Source organism: Pelophylax lessonae (genome assembly GCF_965119305.1).
Source record: "Pelophylax lessonae genome assembly, chromosome: 6".
In the NCBI taxonomy this organism is placed as follows: domain Eukaryota; kingdom Metazoa; phylum Chordata; class Amphibia; order Anura; family Ranidae; genus Pelophylax; species Pelophylax lessonae.
In genome coordinates, this window is record NC_138773.1 from 170362432 (window position 1) to 170378689 (window position 16258).

Here is a 16258-nt window from a genome sequence, read left to right on the forward strand (position 1 = left end):
GGGCGCGAGGTAACAGACCTGGCAGGGAGGCCCACGTCTGCGGCGGCTGAGCCAGACTCAGACTCGAGACATCAGAAGAGGCAGGGGTAGGTAGAGAAACGTTTTAGCGCACCTACCACCACCCCCTGGGCACAAATGCATCCCGAACTGCCAAAAAGGCATAGACGGACAGTGGAGATCTGGAAGGCCCTGCGGCCTCCGTGAGGGGGTCAGGTGGGAAAAAATGGCCTGCAGGGTCCATACTGTACAGCGCCTTCCGGAGGTAGGGCACGCGCTAACAGACCCCCACAGAGAGGGAGAGACCACCCACCCTCAAGGCTCACTGTCCTTCAGGCACTCCCATCGGCCTTCACTGCAAAAAATCTCCAGCAAAATGGCCGAAAACGGGTGTACCAAGATGGCCGCATCCATAGAAGCAGTAGAGGCTACAACAAAATGGCGGCCCTCCCCAAAAATCGCGGCAATCGGGGACCCCCAAACGCCCATCTGCACCATCCACTTCAGGAGAACCCCAGCAAGGCGCCCCCCCCCCCCCCCCCCGCACAATCATTGAGCACTGCTAACAGCGAACTCGCCCGGCCCCCCATACGGCCTGCTCACTAGGCCCCATGCTCAGGTAGGCCCAAACAGTCCCCCACGTGGGGGGGGGGGGATCACAATAGGACAGAGGGAAACCCAGGAGTGCGAGGGTCCGACCGTCCCAGGGAGAGGGCCCGCGTCCACCCCAGAATCCGCCAGGGAAGGGGGGGACATTTACTCACCATACCAGGAACACAGGCGGGCGCCATCTCTTGACAGGACCCCACGCCACCGGAGTAGGGGGGCTGTCGGCCAAATAGGAACGCTGCGACATCAGCCTCGACCCTGTTGTGTGCGTCCTGGCGAGACGTTTTAACTCGTGGGGCCAGTCCCTGTCCAGTGGGACTATGTCGCGGCCGACCCAGTGCGGAGCTAAGGCCTGCACGCACTCGCTGGCCAGACTGGGGTGACCACTGGATATGGGGGTCCAGTCTGTCGCCCAGGCCGGCATAATTGCTTGAGGATCTCACAGGAAAAAAAAGTTCCTGAGAAAAAAAGGCTAGCTAAAAAGAAAAAAAATTCTACATAAAAAAAAAAAACAAAAAAAAAAAACAAACACTTTATATGCCAGGACCAGAGATCCCAGCAAGGAACTAGGTCCTTACTCCTGACTAATTAAGATTAAAACTGACATCCTATGCAGGAAGAAAGAGGAAAGAGGGTGTACCCTTCGGGACTGCCCATAGGCGTAGCCAGAACTTTTTCCTGCCTACTGTCCTACTCCTGTAGGGGGCAGTATAACCCTACTGATATGAATTAGAGAGAACTGCGTCCGTCAATGAACGATAGAGAAAGGGGATTTAGGTGACTTTGAAGGTGACATGGTTCGTGCCAGACGGGCTGCTCTAAAGATTTCAAAAACTGCTGATCTACTGTGATTTTCGTGCACAACTTTCTCTAGGGTTTACAGAGACTGGTCCGAAAAATAGAAAATATCCAGAGAGCAGCAGTTGTGAACGAAAATGCCTTGTAGATGTCAGCGGAGAATGGGCAGACAGGTTTGAGATGATAGAAAGGCATCAGTAACCTAAATAACCACTCGTTACAACCAAGATGGATGGAACCTTGAAGCAGATGGGCTACATCAGCAGAAGATCACACCGGGTGCCAATCCTGTCAGTTCAGAACAAGAAACTGAGGCTACAAGTCGCACAGGCTCAAATTGGACAATAGAATATTGGGGGAAAAAAAACAACTTTGCTTGTCTCGTGGAGTGTCGATTTCAGCTGCGACATTCAGATGGTAGGGTCAGAATTTGACGTAAAACATGAAAGCATGGATCCATCCTGCCATTTAGCAAAGGTTCAGGCTGGTGGTGGTGTAATTGTGTGCGGGATATTTTCTGGGCAAACTTTGGGCTTCTTAGTACCAATTAAACATATGTTTAAACTCCACGACCGTAGCATTAAACCGATGCTCAATTGGTACGAAGCGGCTCAAAGTGTGCCAAGAAAATATCCCCCACACCATTACACCACCACCAGCCTGAACTGTTGATACATAGCAGGATGGATCCATGCTTTCATGCTGTTTACGCCAAATTCCGACCCCGCCATCTGAATGACGCAGCTAAAATGGAGACTCACTAGACCAGGCAAAGCTTTGGTTGTTCAATTTTGGTGTGCCTGTGGGAATTGTAGCCTCAGTTTCTGGTTTTTAGCTGACAGGAGTACCACCCAGTGTTGTCTTCTTGAAGCAGATGGGCTACAGCAGCAGATTCAATGTATGGAGAGTTCACAGATGGTATTTTGTATACCTTGGTTATAAACGAGTGGTTGTTTGAGTTACTGTTGCCTATCATCTTGAGTCAGTCTGCCCATTCAACCACTGACATTAACCAGGCATTTTCGTCCACAAAACTGCCGCTCACTAGATATTTTCTCTTTATTGGACCATTCTCTCTAAACCTTAGAGATGGCTGTGTGTACAAATCCCAGAAGATCAGTAGTTTAAATGCTTAGACATGCCCGTCTGGAACCCAACAACCATGCCCCATTCAAAGTCACTTAAAACCCCTTTCTCCCTTATTCTAATGCTTAGTTTGCACTTCGGCAAGTCGTCTTCATGCTAAATGCATTGAGTTGCTGTCATGCGTTTGGCTGATTAGCAATTTATGTTACACACACAAAATTACTCAGAACCCCAAACTTTTTTTTTTTTTTAGCAGAGAACCTAGAGAATAAAATGGTGATTGTTGCAATTTGTGTCACACGGAAAAAAAATATACTTTAATGAATTAGGAAAAAAAACCAAACATAATATTTACCACAATGTTTTTGTAGAATGTAAAAGAGGAGGTTACACTGAGTAGAGACCCAACGTGTCACACTTTAAAATTGTGCACGCTCTCAGAATGGTGCCAAACGGTACTTAAAAAATCTCCAAAATCTTTAAATGTGCGCCGGGGGGGGGGGGGGGGGGCATGTGGCACGTGGCCTCATGTGGCCTCCCCCCCCCCCATTCTGTTCTACCCTGTTGTGCCGTTCCCCCCCTTTTTTTTTTCCCTTTTTCCTCTGCTTTCTTCTCGGTCTTAGTGCCTATGACACTTACGCTGGGTCTGTTGTCCCTTTTATGGTGTTGACAATGCCAATGTCTCTACATGACTTCTGGAGTTGGTATTTACTCTACATAAGATGGTCGTATTCTCGGATTGCTGAATGCCTCATGTTACTGGACTGTTTTGATTGCCTTGTACTGTACTTGCCTTTTGTTCAATCTTTAAAATATATTTGAAAAAAAAAAATCTCCATAGGTAACGCTTTAAAAATGTTTACAGGTTACCAGTTTAGATCTACAGAGGAGGTCTTGTGCTAGAATTATTGCCCTCGCGCTAACATTCGCATCAATACCTCACGTGTGGTGCAAACGCACCCTACATATGCTACGCCTATGGGCAGTCCCAGGTGATATACTCCCACTCTCTGCTATAGGTCTTCAGTTTAGTAACAAGCAGTGTCAAAAGTATTACAACTCCATAGAGGGGAGGGTGCAGTGTCCGTCAATTAACTCTGAGAAATGGATTTTACGGCATTTTCTTTTGTTCATTGATTGACACAGCTCTTCATTATTCAGAACCATAGGGACGTCTCCAAGCAGTGCCAAACACGAAGGGTGGGACAAAAAAAAAAAAAAAAAAAAAAAAAAAAAAAGGCTAAAACAAATAGCCAACCAGGTAAAACAGGAGCTCAAAACAAAAACCAACTGGAGCCCTCCTGAACAATACACCCCCAAAGAGGGAGCAAGCCCTCTAAATAGCAGCCTGCAAAAAAAACTTTGCGAGCAAAGGAAGCATCCACAGATGCCAAACACATCCACTTTGTAGAATCAGTGAAAGTGTGCACCAATGACCAAGTGGCCACCTTGCAAACTTGCACCACTGATGACGGAAGGTCCATAAGCACACCAAGCGCCCAAGTAGAGTGCGCTGTTACAGGGAAAGAAGGAAAATGACCCTTGATAGAATAAGCACAAGTCATCATCTGTCTGATCCATCTGGAAATGGTCGCAAACGAAGCGGACAGCCCTATTCTTGGCCTTTTCGGGATCACAAACAGTGCATCTGACCTCCGAAAAGACTCTGTGGCTGCCAGATACACCCAAATCGCCTGAACCACATCCAGGGTAAGCAAATAAAAATCAGGATGTGAGCCTGGGACACAGGGAAGGCAACACAATGTCTTCATTCAAATGGAAATCCGAGGCAGCCTTAGGAAGGTACAACTGACATGGGCGAAGAACAACCTCATCTTGTGGACCACCAAGTAGGGGTATGACAAGATAACGCCGCCAACTCCAACATCCTGCGAGCAGAGGTGATAGCCACCAAAGAGGCCACCTTCTGGGACATCTCCCAAACATAAGCAAAGAGAGGGTTCTGGAAAACTTAAAAGCACCAAGTTCAGCTTTGAAGGCGGTACAGAAGACCGTACCAGTGGAGTCAGAGGTCGAACCCCTTGAATAAAAGGGGTCGCTGAAAAAAGCCCGCCAAGGCCAACACCTGGCCCTTGATGGTACTCAAGGCCAATTTCTGCTCAACACCTTGTTAAAGAAAAGTCAAAAATCGGAGCCACCAAAAACGAGTGAGGGTGAACTCCAATTGACTCACACCACGTAATGTACACTTTCCACATACAATGGTAGATCTTCCTAGAAGTAGACTTTCTAGCCTTTACCAGTGTCGGAATCAGGCAAACCTCTATCCCTCAGTACCTGACTTTCAACAGCCAGGCCATCAAAGTCAGCGACAGCAAAGCAGGATGGAAGATCAGCCATTGGGACAGCAGATCCTTTCCGAAAGACAGTCTCCAAGGGACATCGGCGACAAATGGCACTAGGTCTGCGTACTAAGAACGGAGAGGCCAGTAGAATGGCCGGAATTCCTTCAGGCCTCGATCCTGCGTAAAAGCCACGGCAGAAGCTTGAGGAGGAAAAGCGTACATCAGGCAATACTGGCCCCACGGGGCCACCAAAGCATCTGTGGCGTCCACCAGACCCCATGACCCTACCACGAACCTCTGCACCTTTCTGTTGAGCCAGGACGCCAACAGATCAACCTCAGGGGAACCCCATCGAAGACATATGTGAAACATGTCTGGGTGAAGGGACCACTCCCCTTGGTCCAATGCCTGCTGACTGAGATAGTCTGCCTGCCAGTTTTTCACTCCTGGTCCTTCCACTCTATGTACAAGGGAGAAGATGCCAGCTACTTCCAGGGCTGCAAATACAGGCCCTGGCGATTGACATAGGCCACCACCACTGTCCGACTAGAACCGTACCAGTAGCCCCTGGAGACAATCCTTCAAGTGAGCCAGGCACATCCTGATCGCTCAAAGCTCCAAGACATTGATCGGTAGTCTGGACTCTTCCAGTGTCCAATAGCCCTGAGCATAGCTCAATCCCAGGACCACCCCCACCCGGATAGACTGGCATCCGTGGCGACCACCGTCCAATACGAAGGGGAGCAAGGATTTTCCCTGCAGAAGAGCCGGGGAACAAATCCACCAACCAGGGAACAAATCCACCAACCAGGGAAGCGCTGGTTTCCGGAGGCAGCCGGATCGGATTGTTCGAAGGACCTTGGACATTTCTCTCTGTTTTACCAGGATCTCCCTTGAAGAGACCTCCTATGGAACTGTGCAAACTGAACCGCCTCGAAGGTAGATACCATCAGGCCCAGCACCCGCATGCAAGTCTTGAGGGAGGACCACCTGCTGGACAGCAGTAGATGAATCGCAGCACGCAACTTCTGGAAATTGTCCAGAGGAAAGAACACTCTGACTGGAGCTGAATCCAGAGTCAGACCCAGATAATCCCCTTTTCTGGATGGAATCAGAGCAAACCACTGGTAATTCAGAGGCCAACCAAATTCTTTCAGGGTCTGTATAGTGATCCCTACCTCGCCCATCAGGGCAGAAGAGGACTCTGCTCACAGTAGGAAATTGTCCAGGGAACCCAGTACCGCAATCCCTCGCTGACATAGCAATGCCAGAAATGGGACCAACACTTTGGGAAGACCCGAGGAGCGATCCAAGGGTAACGCCACAAACTGGCAATGCCCCTTTCCTGCAGCAAAAACAGAGGAAGCGCTAGTGTCAGGGACAAATTGTAATGTGCAGGGAAGCATCCTTGATGCCGATAAAACGCAAGAAAGTCCCTGATTAAGGGATGCCACCACCGTGTGAATGGACTCCATTCTAAACTTCGGTACCCGCACAAGCAGTTCAGAGCCCCAAGGTCCAGAATTGGACGAACCTAGCACTCCTTATTTTGGACCATGAACAGGCTTGAATGAAAACCCCTGAATACCCATGCCCCAATACTCTCCAGGAAGGAGGCATCTACTTACCAGTCCAGCATGCGTGCAACACTCCCAAGACAGAACCTCCTTGCCACTGACGTGGGGGGGCTGTTGGCCAGCGTAACACTGACGCTGACTATAGGCAGCCAGTCATATGTGTCCCAGCTAGACGTTTAACTTGCTGGCCGCCCTGGTCCAGGAAGAGGCCCACCTCAGCAGACCCAGCGCTGGCCAGACTTATGGAACCACTAGATCTAGATTATCCAGCCGGTCACCCAGTCCGGCAGTTGATTGTAGATCTTGTGGGGAAAAAAAAGCAATTAAAAAAGAAAAGAAAAATTGTCAGGACCAGAAATCCCAGCAGGGAACTAGGTCCTTACTCCCGACTAGGCAGAAAAAAAACTGGAGACCTGTAGCAGAGGGGGGGGGGGGGGGGGGGGAGAATTTCTTTCTGCCTCATGTCCTACTCCTGTAGGCGGCAATACAGGTATATCCTTATAGTTCTGAATAATGGAGAGCTGTGTCCATCAGTGAAGAACAAAAGAGAAATGTAAATCTCCCAATTAATCTTGGTGGGTGCATGTAAAAGGGAAAATGCTAACTTATGGTTGGAGAAGGGACACTATGCAAACTCTGTAAATTAACTAAAGAACTGCTGAAACACAGAATGGGTACCATTAACTTACCTTCTCTATCTGTTGATGTGATATATGAGCTGAAACGTTCACTGCTGGCTACGGTTATTCCAGTTTCGTCAACATCTTTCAGGACAAACCGACTGAGATCAATATCTTGAACATCTGAACTGTCAGTCTTTAAAGAAACAAAAACACACTTGTGAAAAAGATTTTTCTGAAAATTTTGGTTTCAGACCTAACAGGTAACATATTTATGAATAAATAGGTACCTTCAAAATGAGAGCAAACAATTATTGAAATGTTTCTGTTCAGGCACACTGGATAGACCTTACTTTAGGTCAGTGATGGTAAACCTTGGCACCCAGATGTTTTGGAACTACATTTCCCATGATTATCAACTACACTGCAGAGTGCATGAGCATCATGAGAATTGTAGTTCCAAAACATCTGGGGTGCCAAGGTTCGCTATCACAGCTTTAGGTGATAAAAATATCCCTCCAAAATAAAAAGTGGCAATAAAAAGGAGTCTACTGTGCACACAAATAAATGTTGAGAGTGCTCCACTCCTTTATATACGCATCAACATCAGCAGCCAAAAGTAAAACTAGTACATCTGGACATGAAGTTGCATGGGACTTACAACTCTCTGAAGCTCCAAATCCAGCAACTTGTTACTTATAAAGGAACCATCTTTTACTCTGGTGGCAGAACAGGGCAGTGGGGGAACAAAAGGAAGGAAAGTTTATGCTGCTGGGGAGAGCCAACTTCAAGTGAACCAGTTACTATGCCCTGTGTGGGTAAAGCAGATTCACCTTGAAGAGTGAAAAGGAAAATGCAAGGTATTTTGAACCATCCAGCAATTGCTTGAAGGTTTTCACTTTGAGAACCAAAAGAAATAAGGATGTACATTTCAGTACCAACATGCCAAAACATCCAGTGCTGTCAGGTTTAATAACTTCGGATCTGGCACTGTTGTACATTGAAGATCCCCATGGGCACCCACACCTTTCTGTCCTCTCCTCTATTGTATAAGAATTTGGACTTAGATGTAAATTCCATATCTTGGAGTACAGGACGCAGGCAAAACGACAGGACACAGACTCTGGGTTACAGGCTTGCATCTTCAGGTGACAGGACGCACCTCTATAACTTTCCCCTACTTTGCGAGTTTTGTAGCAAGCAATGCAGAGTAACCAAGGAATGGAAGAGAGTCAGTGTCTGGCGGCCACTCGCAATCTCCCTCAGGAGAGGGAGAAAGACAGACAGCTGATGTAAACACAGCCGTCTGTCATTCTCCCTTAGATCATCACAGAGGCTATGCCATCCTGCTATGTAGAATTGTATGTCTCTGTGATGATCTAACAAGCCACTCCCCCTGACAGTTAGAATCACGCCCCTAGGGACACAAACTTAACTAACCCCTTGATCACCAAGTTAACCCCTTCCCTGCCAGTGTCCTTTTTACAGTAACAGTGCATATTTATAGTAATGTCACTGGTACCCCCAAAAGTGTCAAAAATGTCAGTCAGGGGTCCGATCTGTCCGCCGCAATGTCGCAGACCCGAAAAAAAAAAAAATATAATAATAATTAATAATAATAATTAATAATAATACTAATATAGCAGATCGCCACTATTACTAGTTAAAAAAAAAAAAGACAAATCTTTCCCGTAGTTCGTAAACACAATACGTTTTGTGCAAACCAATCAAAACACGCTTATTTTTACCAAAAATATGTAGCAGAAAACAAATTGGCCTAAAATGTTAAAAAATTTAGATTAAGTTTTTTTCTTTTAGAATTTCATATAAAATGTGTGAAAAATATTTTTTCAAAATGGTCACTTTTTTTGTTTATAGGGATATAGATAGATAATATATATATATATATATATATATATATATATATATATATATATATATATATAAAAATTTAATCACTAAACATAAATGTGTAAAAAACGGTGCTTCTTTAATTCTCCCTTTCTCATATAGATCTATACTTCTTATGAATAGGATTTTCAGCTGTTTGACTCCGTTCATATCTCTCTACTACGAAACTTTGGATGGTTGCAAATCATGCCTTTAGTGATTTTAACATTAAAATGAGGAAATTTTGTTATTTCAGTAAGTGGAGTTTTTTTCCCCCCACCTACACTTATAGTGGGTTCGGAAAGTATTCAGACCCCCTTAAATTTTTCACTCTTTGTTATATTGCAGCCATTTGCTAAAATCATTTAAGTTCATTCTTCTTCCTCATGAATGTACACACAGCTCCCCATATTGACGGAAAAACACAGAATTGGTGACATTGTTGCAGATTTATTAAAAAAGAAAAACTGAAATATCACATGGTCCTAAGTATTCAGACCCTTTGCTGTGACACTCATATTTAACTCAGGTGCTTTCCATTTCTTCTGATCATCCTTGAGATGGTTCTACACCTTCATTTGAGTCCAGCTGTGTTTGATTATACTGATTGGACTTGATTAGGAAAGCCACACACCTGTCTATATAAGACCTTCCAGATCACAATGCATGTCAGAGCAAATGAGAATCATGAGGTCAAAAAGGAACTGCCTGAAGAGCTCAGAGACAGAATTGTGGCAAGGCACAGATCTGGCCAAGGTTACAAAAAGATTTCTGCTGCACTTAAGGTTCCTAAGAGCACAGTGGCCTCCATAATCCTCAAATGGAAGACGTTTGGGACGACCAGAACCCTTCCTAGAGCTGGCCGTCCGGCCAAACTGAGCAATCGGGGGAGAAGAGCCTTGGTGAGAGAGGTAAAGAAGAACCCAAAGATCACTGTGGCTGAGCTCCAGAGATGCAGTCAGGAGATGCAGTCAGGAGATGGGAGAAAGTTGTAGAAAGTCAACCATCACTGCAGCCCTCCACCAGTCGGGGCTTTATGGCAGAGTGGCCCGACGGAAGCCTCTCCTCAGTGTAAGACACATGAAAGCCCGCATGGTGTTTGCTAAAAAAAAAAAAAAAACACCTGAAGGACTCCAAGATGGTGAGAAATAAGATTCTCTGGTCTGAGGAGACCAAAATAACGGAATTTTTGTAAAATCTTACCGTAAAATTCCTTTCTCTGAGCCCTCCGACAGTCGCCACCCACTCACAAGTCTTCACCAATGGGTATTGACCTTTTCTCCGCAGGAGTAGCTAGGCACAAGATTTGTTAATAACAAAAGCTTTTAGCATAGACACACCCCTAGGGGCTGTCCCCTTAGTCAATACCTCACTACACCAGCATTCCCAACTCAGTTTGGTAGCATAGCAGTAAGAGTACACAAAAACCCCAAAAGAGGGGCGGGGGGCGGCGACTGTCGGTGGACTCAGAGAAAGGAATTTTACGGTAAGATTTTACAAAAATTCCGTTTTCTCTTACGTCCTCCGACAGTCGCCGCCCACTCACAAGTCTTCACCAATGGGATGTCCCAAAGCAGTGTAGACATGAGGGGTGGGAGACGCAGCCGCATATCAAGCAACGCAGTACCCACATCAGAGAAAGGAACCTTACCATAGTAAGAGAACCAACTGGGCAACAGGAAAACGTGCTCAACAGGAGCAACAACCCAGGAAAACAAGTAACCCAGGGGTAAAACACCCCAACAGCCAAGGACCCAAAAACAAGGGTCCCTAAGGCACTGCCGCACTGAGAACTTTACGGCCAAAGGAGGCATCGGCCGATGCCAGAACATCCACCTTATAAAACTTTGAAAAGGTGTGAACGGACGACCAAGTCGCCGCCTTACACACCTGGGCCACAGAAGCCTGATGCCGGAAAGCCCAAGACGTACTCAAGGACCTGGTAGAGTGCGCCTTCACAGGGAAGGGTGGAACCTTCCCCTTCAAAGCATAGGCCTGCACAATGGTTTGTCTGATCCATTTGGCGATTGTCGCAGCCGACGCCATGCCCTTCCGAGGTCCCCAAGGAAGGACAAAGAGGGAATCAGACTTGCGAAAAGATTTAGTAGACGACAGGTAAACCCTCATCGACTGGACAACATCCAAGGAATGCAAGGCAACCTCCTTCGGATGCTGTGGCTTCGCGCAGAGCGAAGGCAAGACAATGTGTTCATTAAGGTGAAAATCCGAGACCACTTTCGGAAGAAAGGATGGAATAGGTCGCAAGACCACCTTATCCTTGTGAAGCACCAAGTAGGGAGAGCTGCAGGACAAGGCCGCCAGCTCCGACACCCTGCGAGCCGAAGTGATCGCCACCAAAAAGGCCACCTATTTGGACAACAGAGGCAACGAGATATCCCTGATCTTTTCAAAGGGAGCACGCTGCAACACGGACAGAACTAGGTTCAAGTCCCACGGAGGCAAAGGCTCCCTCCGAGGAGGGGCCAAATGGCGCACCCCTTGAACAAAGGTGCGAATCAACGAATTTGACGCCACAGGGCGCTGAAAAAGAACGGCCAGCGCAGAAACCTGGCCCTTAATCGTGGCCAGCGCCAAACGCTGGTCCACTCCAGTTTGGAGGAAAGCCAACACTCTCGACACCGAGTATGAGCAAGGGGAATACCCCCTGGACTCACACCAGGCAAAGTATGCTTTCCAAGTACGGTAGTAAATCTTCCCCGAAGAGGCTTTCCTAGCCTTGATCAAAGTGGGGATGACCTCAGAAGAGAAAACCCCTATCCTTCAGGACCTAGCTTTCAACAGCCAGGCCGTTAAAGCCAGCGACTGTAAAGCAGGATGGAATATCGGCCCTTGAGACAGAAGGTCTTCCCGAAGCGGCAAGCGCCACGGAGTGTCGACTGCCAGATTGACGAGGTCTGCGTACCAAGACCGGTGAGGCCAGTCCGGTGCCACCAGAATTACCGTATGCGGTTCCGAGGCTAACCTGCGAAGGAGCCTGGACAGCAGCTGAATCGGGGGAAAGGCATACATCAGATGATACTGATGCCAAGGCGCCACTAACGCGTCCGAGGCGTCCGCCCGAGGATCGCGCGTTCTTGCCACGAACCTTTCCACCTTGTTGTTTAGACGAGACGCGAACAGGTCCACATCCGGTGAACCCCACTTCGCGCACAACATCTGGAAGACATCCGGGTGAAGGGACCATTCCCCCTGGTCCAGGGTTTGGCGACTCAGATATTCCGCCTGCCAGTTCTCCACCCCCGGAATGTGAACTGCCGTTATCGCCGGGACATGCATCTCGGCCCAAGACAGAATGTCGGCCACTTCCCGAGCCGCTCGGGCACTCCTGGTGCCCCCTTGATGGTTGATGTAAGCCACCGCGGTGGCATTGTCCGTCTGAACCCGAACTGGATGGCCCTGAAGCCGTTCCGACCATCGCAGAAGGCAAAGCTTTATCGCTCGCAATTCCAGAAAGTTGATCGGAAGGGAGGATTCCTCCTCCGACCAAGTTCCCTGTGCGGACAGAACGCCCAGGACACCACCCCAGCCCGACAGGCTGGCATCCGTGGTGACCACCGTCCACAACAATGGACGAAAAGACTTGCCCCCCGACACCGCCGGGGACTGGAGCCACCACAGAAGATTCCCTCTGGTGCGGTGGCTCAGAGAGACCCGCAGATCCAGGGACTGCGGTCGCCCGTCCCACTTTGCAAGAATCTCCGCCTGGAGACCCCGCGTGTGAAACTGGGCAAAGGGGATCGCCTCGAAGGCCGAGACCATCAACCCCAGACACCTCATGCATGTCCGGAGAGACGAGCTGTCGTTGTCCCTGAGGGACCTGACCTCGTCCTGAAGCGTCCGGAGCGTGTCCTCCGGTAGGAAAACCTTCGCCTGGACAGAGTCCAGAACCATCCCCAGATAGGGAAGGCGAACCGAAGGGCACAGAGTCGACTTCGGAATGTTTATGGTCCAACCGAACTCTTGCAGTGTCTGCACCGTGGTGGACAGGTCTGTCAAGAGGCTCTGGCTGGCGTTCGACCTTATCAGGAGATCGTCCAGATACCCCAAGACAGCAATGCCCTGTGTTCGCAACAGGGCCAGGACCGGCGCCAGCACCTTGGTAAAAACCCGCGGAGCCAAAGCGAGACCGAAAGGTAACGCCACAAATTGGTAGTGGTCCTCCGCAATGGCGAATCGAAGGTACCTTTGGTGACCCTCGAAAATAGGGATGTGTAGGTACGCATTCTTCAGATCGATAGAGGCCATGAACTCCCCCAGACTCAGGGCGGCCACCACGGAGCGCAGGGATTCCATGCAGAACTTCCGAACCCGCACAAAGCGGTTCAGAGCTTTCAAGTCCAGAATCGGACGCACCTTGCCCTCCTTTCTGGGCACAGTGAACAGATTGGAGTAAAACCCCCGAAATCTGTCCCGACGAGGCACCGGAAACCACCACCCCCTGGGCCCGCAGGTCCCGCACCGCCAGGTGCAGATCCTGCAAGCGCTCCGGAGACTGCTGAAGATTTGAGGGAAAAAATCTGCCCGCCGGCCGAGAAAGAAATTCGATCTATTAACCTGATCGAACGATTTCCTGAACCCATCTGTCCTGAATGCGGACCAGCCAAGGTCGGAGGAAACCGCGCAAACGTCCCCCCACCCCTGAAGCGGGTGAGGGCGTCCCTTCAGGCGGAATTGGCATGGGTTGCAGAGCCGGCTTGACCGGATTTCTGCTTACCCGCCCACGGCTTCTTCTGGGAGCCTTGGCCTTTGAAGGGCTTGCCCTTGGATTGCGACCGAAAGGCACGAAAGGACCCCTGAGAGGGCCTGAACGAGGAGTTCCGCTTGCCACGGAAGGACTTGTGCTTGGGATTCTGGGGTAAGAGAGTACTCTTGCCCCCAGTAACACCTTTCACCAGATTATCCAATGCCTCACCGAAAAGGCGAGATCCCGCGAAAATCCGCCAATGTTTTGCGAGAAGGTTGGTCGGCCGACCAACTTTTCAGCCATATCAGGCGACGGTTGAGCACTGCCACACTAGACAGGCGTGCAGCCAAAGGAGCTAAAGTCAGCATCACACAAGTACATGACTCCCTGATGGATCTGATCCATCATAGCCAGCGTGGTCGGCAGAGCCGAATCAGCTACCAGGGTGCGCCTGAGCACCTTCGTCCAATCGGCCACCGCCTGGGCCGCCATAACCGAAGCAAAAATAGGTTTGAGCATAGAGACAGCAACCATATATGCATGACGGGCAAAAGACTCCAACCTCCTGTCCGTAGGATCCCGGAAAACCGGAGTATCCTCAGTAGGAACCAGAGTAGCCTTGTTCAAAACAGCTACAGCGTGATCCACCTGGGGCGCCACACACCAACGCTCGTAGGTGGAAGGCGCAAATGGATAAAGCAGTTTAAACTTATTTGGCACTGTAAAGGGCTTCTTTAAATTGCGCCACTGCTCATTAACAGTATGAGGAAACTCTGCAGGGCAGGGAAAAACCTGCGCTGATTTGCGAGTTCTGTGCGTCCCAAAAGAGGACACCCTAGCAGGAGGAGTGGGCTCATCCTCCAGGTGCAGTGTATCCTTTATGGAGGCGATCAGCTCATCCATTAGTGCAAGCTCTTCAGGCGAGCCAGGGGGAGAAGTATCAACCCCTTCCACCTCCGCCTCCCCCTCAGACCCCATAAGGTCCAGAGATGAGCGAGACCCTGAGAAGGGCACGCCAGCCACAGCAGCCACATCGCCTCTGAATCAGAGGAAATGGATAACCTGGCCCTCTTTGCAGATCGTTCAGCCATCAGCACTTGCATCTGAGATACTAAGGATGCCACCACAGTGGTCAGATCAGCCCCCTCGGGGGGTGCAGCAGCCCCCTGGTCCCCCACCAGGGCGGGGGGAAACTTGCTATCCTGAGAATCCATGCCCAACAGCAATGAGAGGAAAAAAAAGGTACTGGCCCTTTAACACTACGGCGAGCGCAGCCCACCGTATACTACTGTATGCACCGACCCCGCAGGGACAGAGAACACTGAGCAAGGAATGACAGGACAATGAAGGAAAAACCTGGAGAGAGCACAAACAGGCTGCTGCCACCGATCGCTGTTCCAGAGAGAGAGGAAGTGATGCAATAACCGGCTGACTTATATAGCCTATGAGGCTCCGGCAAAATGGCTGCTCGGCTGAGGGATAGAGGCTACAAGAAAATGGCGCCGACATGTGCTCGAAAACGAGCGCGCCTCACCAAAATGGCGCCAAAACACAGCACTGCACAGGGTCAGGGGAAAGCTGGCCACCCACAGCATTATGCAAAAAGATGGCGGACCGCAATAGCGGCCGCCGCTGCAGCATGTCTGCACACATTCCGCCCAAGAGGAATCTCACAGCAGAGCGGGAGGGGCCCCCCCCCGCAGCCCACAAAGGCATGCTAACCCATACAGGGATCTGTCAGGGAGCCCGCACTTTACACAGACATGGGGGTACATACAGCCACAGACTGACACCCCACACAGAAGGTGCTTACCGTACCGGATGGCGTGGGGAGCCGTCTCCAAGCGAACAAACCGCTATCCTTCATGACAGGGAGTGTCGCAGCCGGGACGCAGCGGACCGCAGCACAAGACCGCAGAATGGCGTCCAGTGAGGTAGCCACCTCACAGGCAGCATCCCTGCAGCGAGCTGGGATGGGTCGTTCATGGCGCCAGGGCGAACCGTAGCTGAACGCTCGATGGCAGGCTGGGGATCCATCTGGCCCTCAGCCCTGGGATCCAGGGCGGCCAGTCCGAGACCCAGCTCCGCACGATGTATCTTCATCCGAAGATCCCTAACTAAGAGATGACAAAAAAACAGCTAGTAAATTAAAGAGAAAACATCTGAAATAAAATCAAAAAAGGGTAGAAGGCTGAGACTGAAGCCCCAGCACAGGAAAGCCTGCTACTCCTAAGCTAGGCAAGATCAAACTGAGTTGGGAATGCTGGTGCAGGGAGGTATTGACTAAGGGGACAGCCCCTAGGGGTGTGTCTATGCTAAAAGCTTTTGTCATTAACAAATCTTGTGCCTAGCTACTCCTGCGGAGAAAAGGTCAATACCCATTGGTGAAGACTTGTGAGTGGGCGGCGACTGACGGAGGACGCAAGAGAAAGAACTTTTTGGCCTTTATTCTAAGCGGTATGTGTGGAGAAAACCAGGCACTGCTCATCAGCTGTCCAATACAGTCCCAACAGTGAAGCATGGTGGTGGCAGCATCATGCTGCGGGGGTGTATTTCAGCTGCAGGGACAGGACGACTGGTTGCAATCGAGGGAAAGATGAATGCGGCCAAGTACAGGGATATCCTGGACAAAAACCTTCTCCAGAGTGCTCTGGACCTCAGACTGGGCCG

At 49.6% G+C, this 16258-nt stretch overlaps 1 protein-coding gene across 1 annotated transcript in view; it reads right to left on the reverse strand.

Moving 5' to 3' along the window:
- The window catches only part of ZC3H15 (zinc finger CCCH-type containing 15), a 58008-nt gene that overhangs the window by 7329 nt on the left and 34421 nt on the right, over positions 1-16258 (reverse strand). The window contains exon 9 of the mRNA XM_082262488.1: positions 7063-7189. Coding sequence (XP_082118614.1) covers positions 7063-7189 — 127 coding nt within the window. The remainder of the gene's footprint in view (positions 1-7062; positions 7190-16258) is intronic.